Raw genomic sequence first — 12,569 nt, forward strand, 5'->3', positions numbered from 1 at the left:
TGGCACATGCCTGTAGTCTCAGCTACTTGGGAGGCTGAGGCAGGAGAATTGCTTGAACTGGGAGGTGGAGGTTGTAATGAGCTGAGATCGCGCCATTGCACTCCAGCCTGGGCGACAGAGACTCTGTCTCAAAAAAAAAAAAAAAAAAAATCCGAAGAAGAATGGTATTTCATGACATGTGAAAGTAATGCAAAATTCAAATTTCAGTATCCATAAAGTTTTGTTGGAACACAGCTACGCCTATTTATATTTGTATTATTTATGCTGCACGCAAACTAGAGTCGATTTGTTGCTACAGCGATCGTACGGCCCACAAAGACTTCAATATTTACTGTCCAACTCTTTACAGAAACTGGTCAGGGAGGGCTTCCCTGAGGAGGGGGACATTTAAGCTGAGACCTGAATGACGAGAAGACTGGAGGTAGCGGGCAGAGCTGTCTAGGCAGAGAGAAAAGACAGCAAAGGCAGTTTTCTCTCTAATCTTGTAACAGTCTTCTAAAGAAAAGTGTTATTAAGGAAAAAAAAAATGAGGGGGCCCTGAGGCTCTGAGGGTGCTGTAGTCTCTCAGGGTCACGGAGACTGTAGGTCCTGAGGAGGGGTTGGGAACTAGCTCTGTCTGGCACCAGAATTTGTGGTGCCATATGCTGGCCCCTTCTCGGCCTGACATAGCACAGGAGCCCAGAAACTGCATATTGAATGGCTTTATTTATCTTCCTCGGGGAAGGACCAGGGATTTTAGATTCATTCTCAGGAATAGGTGAGAAGAGCCAAGGACTCACCCATGGGCACGAAAGCATGTTCTCTGCAGCCTCATGGTTAGTGGTAGGCCCAGAAGAGGCCAAGGTCAGGAACTCCATGACCATCACAAAGCCCTCATCTGGCCTTGACAGCAGAATCTGTGGCAAGGGCAGTAGGCGAGACATAGGCTAGAGAAGAGCAGTGAATTCCAGCTATGTGGGGTTTCCAGCTTGGTGAATTCCAGTCATGTGGGGTTTATTGGTGCTGGTAGAAAACAGTAGCCTCAAGTCCTCAGTTGACAAGTGTGGCCAGAGAGAACCCCACTCTCAATCCTTTGTAGACCAGGTCATTCCCGCCAGGCTCTGTGCTAACAGAGGAGGGTAGGTTATTAGCCCCATTTAAGAGCCAGAGAAATTAAGGCAGTGGAGAGCAGCAGGGCTACTGGTTAAAAACACAGGCTCTGTGCCTGAATCCTAGCCTTGTCATTTGCTAGCTGTGGGAATGCAGGCAAGCGTCTTGATTTCTCTATGTCTGTGGATAATGATGGTATCTACCTCAAAGCTAGGTAAAGAATTAAGGAAACAATAGCCCAACACCACACCCGCAGGAAGGAAGCAAGTTTATTATTACTCAAACATTGGTGGATCCTGATGACATTCTCTCAGTTAGCTTTAGCAATCTCAAGAGACCGTAGAGGATGGAGAACTCAAGGTTAGAGCCAGATTTCTTCTCTACCCAGTTCCTCGGGGCCAAAACCCTCACACCATGCTTAAATCCTCTTTCAGACACCGTAGTCCATCAGCAAACCCTATCTTCAGTTATGCATCCAGGAGTCCAACCATTCCTGCCACCTCCTCGGTATTACTTTCATCCAAACTGCCATCAGCTGTCACCTAGATTACTGCAAAAGCCTCCTCGCTGGCTTTGGGGCTTCCATCCTCTCTCTCTCGCCAACACCCAGTCAGCTCCCAGGCAGTAAAGCTCATGTTACTTCTCAGTTCAAAACCCTTCTGTGACTTCCTAACACACCTAGAATTAACTGATTTATGTACTCAATGATTATTTATTATTGAGTGTCTATTATGTGCCAGATACTGTTGTAGGCATTAAAGATAAAATGGAGAACAAAATAGACAAAAATTTCTGCATTCATGAAGCTTCCGTTCTCATGGAGGGAGATGGTTAATAAACAAGTGTATAAGTAAAACATACGGTGGGTTAGGTGTCATGTGGAAAAACAGTTTAGGGAAGGCGGGGGGCCTTGGATTTTAAGTAGGGTGGTCAAGGAGGTCTAACACACAAGATAAGGGTTAAATAAAAGGCCAAACGTAGGAGAGGTGGGAGCCAAAGAGCCACCCAGAAGAAGAGCATTCTAGATAAAGGCTCAGCAAGTGCAAGGATGGAAGTATTCCTGGTGAGTCTGTGACAATAGTGGAAAGTGAAAGTGTGTGGGAGGGGAGATATAGAGCCCCATGTCCCCCTCCCACACACTTCAGAGGGGAAAAAGGGGGCAGGGTTGAGTCCTGTACATTCCCCAGGTTTTTTTTCTCTGATGGAGATTGGAAGCCATTGGAGGGTTTAAGCAGAGGAGTGATAAGTTAAGGGATCACTCCAGCTGCTGTGTGGAAATCCATAAGGAACAGGGGTGAGTCAGAGACCCTGAATGGAGCGTTGCAATTATCCAGATGAGATAGAGTGGCTTGGATCAGGAAAGGAGGTAGCAACAGAAGCGGTCAATAAAGTCCAAAGTCCTTACGATAGGGTCCCAGTCCTCCCGATGGGGGTCTCACCTACCCCTCCCACCTCACCTTGTTCCCTCCCCGCATCCCCACCCCACCGGCCACTGCTAGGCACATAGAAGGCATCTACTAAGCATGTGTTGAATCAATGAACTGCTTAATGAATGGTCCACCCCTAGATCATCAGCATCCATTTTAACGCTAGGCATATAGTCTGAATTCAATCCATGTTTACAGATGGAATGCTGCACTGTCCTGTCAAGTCCAGGCGGTTCTTTCTTTCCACAGCCGAAGGAAACTGAGGCTCGGGTTGGGGAAGTGTCCCCCTGGGGTCTCTCAGCTTAGGCTACAGGCTGGGCATCCCTTTTCAAACTCTTTTAGCACAGCGAAGTCGAGAGCACTGGGCGGAGGGTGCTTGCTTGCCCTCAGGGTGAGTCACGGTGACCTCACAGGAGTTTCCTCAAAACGTCCCCGGCCTGTGATGGGGAAAAGCCGGAATCTCTCGGGCCCAAGTGGTCCTGTTGCCCAGGCCGGACAAGCTTCCCGAAAGCCCGGGGAGGGACTAAGAAACAATCCTCCCACGCGCTTTCTCCCACCCTCAGGCCACTGAGACGGAGGCACAGAGGGCCGCCCCCACGCGGCCGAGGCCCCGCCTCCCGCTCGCCAGCCCGCGCCTCCAGCGGAAGCCGGAAGCAAAAGCGGGTCCTGCTAGCCCCGCAGCTCCGAACTCGGTGGTCCTGGAAGCTCCGCTGGATGGGGGAGAAGATGGCGGAAGAGGAGTGAGTGGGCTTTTTCCCGGGCGGCAGAGGCGGCGGGGCTGGGCCCCGGCGGGTGACAGCGAGCGCCTCAGTCCGCCCTCAGGCTCCGGAAGGCGGAGCTTCTTTTGCTGGTTGGCCAGGACTGACCAAGCTGGTGCCTACGACGGGGGCGGGATGGGCGGGCCTGGGCCCAGGTGGGCCTTGCGTTCTCTTGGAGGTCGGTCCCTCGAGCTGGGAATCCGCCGCCCAGCGCCGGCCCTGAGAGCGGCCTTGCGGAAAATGCAAACCCATATTTACTTTCCCAGTTTTCGGTTATCTCATGGTTACTGAGCCCTCTTCCGCCTCCTCCAGGAAGTCGTCCGGGTTCTCCACACCCACGTCCTACGTAGCCAGTCGTCTCCTCCTCTGTAACGATCAGTTTTCATGTCTTTCTCCTTCACCAAGTTTCGTTCAGTCATTAACTGTTAGCCATCTACTCAATTCCAGGCCCTGGGCACATAGTAGGAAAGGAGGCCGACCAGGAGCCGCTCTCTGGGAGCTTCCATTCTAGTGGGAAAAGAAGACCATAATTAGTCAAGATGGTTTCAGATCGTGATTAATTAACCCTATTTATGCCTAGTGTTCTGTTATTGGAACGCTAAGCATGTGGGAGTTATTTATATCCTACTGCTCAAGGTCCTTGCCAAGGTCTGATTTTTCTCACATGTCTGCAATTCTAAAAATTGCAGTCTCTGCCATGAATGGGTTAAGTGTTCCTAAGGAAGCAGAATAGAGTTAGGGTTGGGGAGTCCACTCAGGAAAAAGTGACATTCAGCAGAAACTTGAATGACCAGAAGGAGGGGTAGGAGAAGTAACATTAGGTTCAAAAGGCCTGGTTGAAGAAAGGGTTTAGTGCTTTTGAGTGACAGGCAGCATAGCTGGTGTGTAGAGAGGAGGGGGGGTTAGCTGAACAAGGGGAGATAGGGAAGGACGATCTGTGTCCTCCAGGTACTTTTGGGCAAGTCCAAAAGTCATCTCCATACCTACAGGGCAGAGTCTGTTGCAGATTGTAGATGCCCTATCACTGTTTGTGGAATGAGTACGTGAAGATGAATAAGGAACCCCTTCATTGATACTGGACTCCTTCACCTGATAACTTTTCAAATATATTTCTTGGCCATATGGGGGTCATTTAATGTAATCAGATACTTACTGAGCAACTGCTCCATCCCAGACACTAAACAGGGCCTCAGCAGCACAAAATGAAAGGCAATATAGCCCAGCGATTTCAAGTTTGGGTTTTCAGTTTGATTCTGCCACTAACTGAGATGTTGGTGAAGCTTTGCAACCTCCCTGAGCCTTAGTTATGCATGGGTAAAAAAGGGAAAGTAATCATACCCAATCAGACATGTTATACCTATTAAATGAGAGGTAGTGTGTTACCTAGTTCCTGAAATGAAGCAGTGCTCAGAAAGTATTAACTTTTATAGTCACAATTACAGTTACTATAACAGTATTGCACTAGTTCACAATCCCAGCACGGTGTGAAAGAGCTGTGGGAACATAAGCAGTGGAGTGGGTAAATTTGGGTGAGGTAAGATGGGGTAATAGGAGGTGACATTTGAGCCTTTTGAAATCTGAGAAAGATTTTGTAAAGTAGGGTAGGGCATGCCCAGATCAACCACTGGGCAAATTCAGGTGGCTTCTTCAACTTGCAGAAATAATGCAAGGAAAAGTATGTAAATTGGAGAAGCAAAGGTGCTAAGTAAACAATGTTGGACCTTGGAAAGTGATGAGACTCCAGTTCACCTCCCTTTTAATCCCCCAGTATTTGCCAAAGAGCAGGCAGCATTTCATGTCTCTACTAGCTCTAATTCCCTACCATTCCTGTCCTCTGTGGCTGCATTTAAAAGCACCAGAGGCCACTAGTAGTGCTGTGCAGCCAGGGATTTTCTTAGTAAGTTTCTCTCCAAGACCTGTCTGTTAGTTACAAGACTTGTGAATCCCATAAAATTCTTGGACAGCTGCTCTTTCTGGTGTGAGGTGTGTGAATTGATGTTCTGGGACTCTTTTCCATTATGTAATTATGCTTTTTATGTCCTCCAGGAGGTTCCCCAATACAACTCATGAGGGTTTCAATGTCACCCTCCACACTACCCTGGTTGTCACGACGAAGCTGGTGCTCCCGACCCCTGGCAAGCCCATCCTCCCCGTGCAGACAGGGGAGCAGGCCCAGCAAGAGGAACAGTCCAGCGGCATGACCATTTTCTTCAGTCTCCTTGTCCTAGGTGAATATGGACACTGTCATCCCCATCATCTGCCATCCCCAGTGTCTGTGTACTTGGTCTGTGTGTTTAACCCTGTCACTCCTCTTGACTGTGTCAAGTCTTCCTCCCATTTGGTTTTCATATCAAACACTGAGGGAACATGTTCAGTTTATAACATCGTAACAGGGAACTCTCTTCTTTATAAAATCATGGCGCTTAGCAAGTTCCGAAGAGCTCTTTTTTTTTTTTTTTTTGAGATGGAGTCTCGCTCTATCGCCCAGGCTGGAGTGCAGTGGCTGGATCTCAGCTCACTACAAGCTCTGCCTCCCAGGTTTACGCCATTCTCCTGCCTCAGCCTCCCGAGTAGCTGGGACTACAGGCGCCCACCACCTCGCCCGGCTAGTTTTTTGTATTTTTTTTTAGTAGAGACGGGGTTTCACCGTGTTAGCCAGGATGGTCTCGATCTCCTGACCTTGTGATCCGCCCGTCTCGGCCTCCCAAAGTGCTGGGATTACAGGCTTGAGCCACCGCGCCCGGCCTCCCGAAGAGCTCTTAATGTAGTATCTTAGCCTTTGAAAGAAGGATTTAAAAAATTTTGGCCTAGAAAGAATCTTGAGGCCCGGCGCGGTGGCTCACACCTGACATCTCAGCACTTTGGGAGACTCAGGTGGATCACTTGAGGTTAGGAAATCAAGACCAGCCTGGCCAATGTGGTGAAACCCTGTATCTACTAAAAATACAAAATTAGTTGGGCGTAGTGGCACATGCATGTAATCGCAGTTACTCAGGGGGCTGAGGCACAAGAATCACTTGAACCTGGGAGGCAGAGGTTGCAGTTAGCCAAGATCACGCCACTGCACTCCAGCCTGAATGATAGAGCGAGACTCTGTCTCAAAAAAAAAAAAAGAATCTTGAACATCTAGTTTAATGAATTTCAGATTCTGCTCAAAGGAGTATGCGCGTGTGCAGGAGAGGAAGGAGCAGGGGGTAGGGTGGCAGAAAGTGGGAGGAGTCAGATGGGAGAATATCTGACCCTCTGCTCCTAGCTTCAATCAGAGCAGCATTTTGTGTTCATATTTGTTAGACTTCCATGTGAATTTTATTTAACGGTTTTGCTGCTGATTGAAAGAGCAGAAATCCTTGCCCTAGCACCCTGTTTTCCTTAACCTCTGTCATTCTCATTAACCATGGTCATGACTTTTGCCGTATTTGTGCACCACCTGTATTGTTAATTTAGTTATGTGCTATTTTTGTTTAAATGCATTCACTCTCTGAAAACCTCATTTTGGGCCAGGTGCGGTGTATCATGCTGGTAATACCAACACTTTGGGAGGCCGAGGCGGATGGATCACTTGAGGTCAGGAGTTCGAGACCAGCCTGGCCAACATGGTGAAACTCTGTCTCTACTGAAATTACAAAAATTAGCCGGGCATGGTGGTATGTGCCTGTAATCCCAGCTACTCAGGAGGCTGAGGCAGGAGAATTGCTTGAACCTGGGAGGCGGAGGCTGCAGTGAGCCAAGATCGTGCCACTATACTCCAGCCTGGGAGACAGAGTAAGGCGCTGTCTTAAAACAGGAAAAAAAAAAAAAACAAAAACTAATTTTGTTCAACCTTCTCTTTTAGTGTATGAGGAAATTTCAGCATAGAGAAGTCAAGTGATTGTCATACTGGGCTAGTATAAGACTAGAGACTGATAACCAGGTTACCAGATAGCTGTCGAGAGGTTTCGATAAAAGACAAAAACTTAAATGCCTCCCAGAGTGCCTATAACTCCATCTCAAAAAACAAACAAAAAAATCCAGTTGAAACTACACAACCACTTTTGATTAGCTAAGGAATAAATAGCTTTGAATTTGACCCAAGGTCAAATTTTTTTTTTGTTTTTTTTGTTTTTTTTTTTGAGATGGAGTCTTGCTGTTGCCCAGGCTGGAGTGCCATGGCGAGATCTCGGCTCACTGCAAGCTCCGCCTCCCAGATTCACGCCATTCTCCTGCCTCAGCCTCCCAAGTAGCTGGGACTACAGGTGCCCACCACCACGCCCAGCTAATTTTTTGTATTTTTAGTAGAGATGGAGTTTCACAGTGTTGGCCAGGATGATCTTGATCTGCTGACCTCATGATCTGCCTGCCTCAGCCTCCCAAAGTGCTGGGATTACAGGCGTGAGCCCCGCACCTGGCCTGTAATCCCAGCACTTTGGGATGCCGAGGCGCGTGGATCATCTAAGGTCAGGAGTTCGAGACCAGCCTGGCCAACATGGTGAAACCCCATCTCTACTAAAAATACAAAAAATTTTAGCAGGACATGGTGGTGTGCCCCTGTAATCTCACCTTCTTGGGAGGCTGAGGCAGGAGAATCACTTGAACCCTGGGAGGCGGAGGTTGCGGTGAGCCGAGATTACACCACTGCACTCCAGCCTGGGCAACAGAGTCTCTTGGCTGTTGAGTTTAAGAATTCTTTATATATTGTGGATACTACACCCTTATCAGATACATGATTTGCAAATATTTTCTCCCCTTCTATGGATTGTCTTTTCTGACTTTGTTCTTTTTAATGGCTGAAAGCTATTACTTGGCATTGATGAACCTTATATTTACCTCTTTCTGTAGTAGACAGTTCCCCCCTTTGCTCTTAAAGCTGCAAAGAGTTGTTTGATCTGTGTATGAGAATAACTTAAATTTTTAAAAATCTAGCTTGGTACAAAGGAAGAGCAGAAACTGGTTCAACTCTCTTGGTCTATTTTCTGTCCACTTATGTGCTTATTTGCCTTTTTTTGTTTTGTCTAGACATTGAGCATGTTCATTAGTCACATGTTATGTTTATGCACTGGAACTTTTTTCTTGCCCTTAGTATTTAATGTAGGATTTCTAACTAGGTTAAATATTTATATAAAAATAACACCACAGATTGATAGTTTAAAGCGCAAAATGAAAAGAGGACAAAATGTCTACATTTACAACACTCTGGCCACCTGGTGCTTTTTGGTGAGATTAAAGAAACCTCATTTGTCAGTGCAGCCTCTGAGTGTGACCAGTTAACAGCCATGTGGATTGTTTAAACAGTTCCTTGAAAAAAATAACAAAATTAATTTTAGTCCTGTTAATAAATACTGGGGTTGATGAGCTGGTATACTATCTAGGTGCCCAATAAACGAAAGAGACATGCATACTAACATTTGGATTAGGAAATTACATTCAGGAATAATTTTTGTGAAATACCTTATTTTTTTGGGTGGGGGGCAGAAATATCCCTTTCAAATCATTTTATTTTACATCTTCTTATTTTCTTTCATGACAACACCTCTGTGAAGAAAGTTAGACATTATTGTATTTTGGAGGTTGAGGAGTGAAGGCATCCAGCCAGGAGGGAGGTGGTGGGGTACACTGTGGTTAAGAGCACAGGTTTGGAATCTGACTCAATACTGCAGCACCTACCAGTGGTGTGACAGGTGCTGTGATGTCTTGAAGCCTCAGTTTTCTGATCTGTAATCAGAGAAGATAGTGGTAATGACAGCTAGTTCAGAGGGGAGCTGGAGGATTAAATGAGAGAGTAGTTGGGGTGTTCAGCCTAGTTCATGGCTCATGAGAAGCCCTCAGCCAACGAGAATGGCAGGACACAGCTGCACCCAGCTGCGGAGCAGGAGTATTCCATATTCAGATCTCTGATGTTCTTGTCACCAAACCAAAGTGTTTACTTTTTCCTGTTTGTAAAACCCTCACTTCCCTCCATGTTAAGAGCCAGTCACATGGTGGCAAAATAATTTGTGTCAATGCAATCTGTTGTAGTTACATTTATGTAAAAGTGATTGATTTCATTGACTTCCTCTTCACCACATAGAGTGTTCTAGTTGATAATCACTTCCAAAAAGTTGAAGACCATTTCTCAGAATCAGAAAAATTTGAATAATTTTAAATGATTATATAAGGTTTAATAGCTTATGTAAAAAAATAGATTTCTGGCTGGGCACTGTGGCTCACACCTGTGATCCCAGCACTTTGGGAGGCCAAGGTGGATGGATTGCTTGAGCCCAAGAGTTGGAGACCAGCCTGTGCAACGTGGTGAAACCCCGTCTCTACTAAAAATACAAAAAAAATTAGCTGGGTGTGGTGGCATGTGCCTGTAGTCCCAGCTACTTGGAAGGCTGAGATGGGAGAATCACCTGGGCCCGGGAAGTTGAGACTGCAGTGAGCCTAGATCATACCGCTACACTCCAGCTTGGGTGACACAGTGAGACTCTGTCTCAAAAAAAGTAGATTTCTGTTCCTTTTCCAATAACTACTGGAAAACAAACTAGTTCAGGCAGACAAAGAAGTATGGAGAAAATATAATAAACATTGTAAATGTACCTCCAGTTTAAGAAATGAGACACGAAAAGCACAGCTGAAGTTCACTGTGTTATTCCACTTGTCCATTTCTGTGAGGACCCCCCAGAGATACCACTGACTGGAACTTGGTGTTTATCATTCAAAATTGGGTGTTTTTTAAAAACAATATCTTATTTTTTTTGTCTACAGCTATCTGCATCATATTGGTGCATTTACTGATCCGATACAGATTACATTTCTTGCCAGAGAGTGTTGCTGTTGTTTCTTTAGGTAAGTATGTATTGGTGATTCCATAATGAAAGCAGTAACAGTAACTACCATTTTTTGAGTGCCTCTTTAGTGCCAGGAACCACAAGAGATACATCACATCCCTGATCTCATTTAATCCTCGCTGCAACCTGCCCTAAGGGTGTTATGATCCCATTTTACAGATGAGGACACTGGGGTTCAAGAAGGGTAGTGACCTCCTAAAGGTCATGTAGAAGCCTAAAGGCCATACAGCTCTGTACAGCTCAAAGGCCCTTTCTTAGCCTTTTACTTCTGGTAGAACTACCCTTGGGGAACATTGACCTCTACTGCTAGGCTGGGCTGACATCCAACTCAGTAATGACACTTCATAGAATCACTCAATTTTATAGACAGAAGGGACTCTGACTTTACGGTTTAGGAGGAACCTTCAATGGCTCACTTAATGCCAGAGTCAGATCTAAAGTCTTCAGAGAGCATTCCACTCTATCCCACTTACATTTCTGTTTTGTTTCCTGTGCCAGTTAACTGTTGAGATCTAGTTGCAGTGAATGAACCCGTGTAATAACAGGTGTGAATGCACACACAAGTTCATTGAAGTGGTTAGTGAAGGAAGAAGGCAGGGAATTTCAGTAAGTGTAAGATCAAGGCTGAAATGGGGTGGAGACATGTAAGGCACAGTAAATAAAGTCTTAGGTCATCCAAAGCTTTTTATCAGTTTATTATATTATAGTCACTTTTACTAGTTTCCACTTGCCTACTGATGGTATTTAATTTTTCCTGATCACCGCTGATGTTTAGAAGTTAACTTTGATTGCCTGGTAGATCTTTAGCGGAGTAGTAATTCTTTCACAGGATAGTTATTGTTAAGATTAGCTTTGGAAATGATTGTTCAAACTCTGTTCGCTAGCCTCCCCATCCTCCCATCACCCCAGCAGTCCTACTACCCTGGTTCAGAGTCTCCTGTATTTTCGCTGGACTTCAGTACGAAGTGCCAGATCCTGGCTTGTGAGGCTTCACATTGTCATCTCATTTATGCCTTATGAGCTCCAGGTGATACCATATTTTAAGGAATGAGCACCACTGGATAGTGTTGACCTTCAGTACAGGTTTGGAAACCAGTTTTACTCAAAAAGTTCGTGTTCTCTTTTTAGCATGCTTTTTAGCAATATATCTTGGTAGATTCTAACAGCCTTAGCTAATAAGATAGTCCTAGAGCTCCAAGAATAGGAGGCTTGCTCGTTAACATTCCTTTCTGGCCAGGTGCGGTGGCTCACGCCTGTAATCCCAGCCCTTTGGGAGGCCGAGGCGGGCGGATCACGAGGTCAGGAGATCGAGACCACCCTGGGTAACACAGTGAAACCCCGTCTCTACTAAAAATAAAAAAAAATTAGCCGGGCGTAGTGGCGGGCGCCTGTAGTCCCAGCTACTCTGGAGGCTGAGGCAGGAGAATGGCGTGAACCCGGGAGGCGGAGCTTGCAGTGAGCTGAGATCGCGCCACTGCACTCCAGCCCGGGCGGCACAGCGAGACTCCGTCTCAAAAAAAAAAAAAAAGAACATTCATTTCTGCTATTAGGCATATTGAAAAGAACCTCTGTGACTAATACCCATCATTCTGGGGCATTCGGTAAAGGCTTTAAGAACTACTCCAAGGAATTTACAGTTGTGTGGTCAGTTTTACAGCTTCTTAAGGAAATTTGCTTTGAAAATTATAGTTGGTGTGTATTTAGATATTATACACATGAAAATTAAAATGATAATTCTTATAATTTGGTTTAGAATTTCAAGCTCCTCATGTTTCTTGAATGTTTGGGTAACTGCAGCTTGCTGAACACCAGTGCTTCTATTAGGACTTAGAGCAGACATTGTTGGTTGCTTACCAAAGAGTCATTTCCCCCTTCTTCCTTGAAAATAGAACCCCAATTTTGATCAGGTATCTTGCCACAGTGTGCTTGAGGAAGATGGGCCTCTCCAAGTCAGGATTGGTCTTTGCCATCATGTTAATTTCACTCTTTGCCAATTATTGGTTGAGAGGGGTAGAGGTGACAAGGCAGTGTAAAACCCGTTTCTGGCAAGTGACACCAAGGTGAAGTGTGATGAGGTAGTGGGTACTGGATGGAAAATGTTTTCCTCTCCGATAGTAATGAGAAATTTCCCCTTCATTTCTTTGATGCTGCTGAATGAGGGTGTGATGCCTAGTGGACTGGTAGCCATCTTGCAACTACTGTGGCTCAAACACAAAAGCCAGAGTGCTAAGGATTGCCAGGGGGACAGATGGGAATCCCAGATTATTGATAGCATTGTTGCTTTGTTGAATTGATAGCCCTGAAACTTCCTATCTTAGTGCTACCTTTTATATGAGATAATAAACATCTATTAGCTGTTGTTGACTTAGAATAAAGAAAAAAATCAAAACAAACATATTGTTTAAGCCATTTTTAGTCTAAATTCTTTTACTTGCAACTAAAAGCATCTTAACATAGAACTCTTTGCATTCAAGGGACAAAACCCAATTCAG

The 12,569-nt window shown here is 45.5% G+C and overlaps 1 protein-coding gene across 3 annotated transcripts in view; it reads left to right on the plus strand.

The window, feature by feature from the left end:
* The first annotated feature begins 3,065 nt into the window (after window positions 1-3,065).
* Window positions 3,066-12,569, plus strand: part of SLC9A8 (solute carrier family 9, subfamily A (NHE8, cation proton antiporter 8), member 8) — a 77,071-nt gene continuing 67,567 nt past the window's right edge. For all 3 annotated transcript variants that reach the window (XM_011993187.1, XM_011993188.1, XM_011993186.1), the window contains exons 1-3: window positions 3,066-3,256; window positions 5,321-5,502; window positions 9,995-10,075. In XM_011993187.1, coding sequence (XP_011848577.1) covers window positions 3,231-3,256; window positions 5,321-5,502; window positions 9,995-10,075 — 289 coding nt within the window. In that variant the 5' untranslated portion in view covers window positions 3,066-3,230. The remainder of the gene's footprint in view (window positions 3,257-5,320; window positions 5,503-9,994; window positions 10,076-12,569) is intronic.

Source organism: Mandrillus leucophaeus, unplaced genomic scaffold, assembly GCF_000951045.1.
Source record: "Mandrillus leucophaeus isolate KB7577 unplaced genomic scaffold, Mleu.le_1.0 Scaffold428, whole genome shotgun sequence".
NCBI lineage: Eukaryota > Metazoa > Chordata > Mammalia > Primates > Cercopithecidae > Mandrillus > Mandrillus leucophaeus.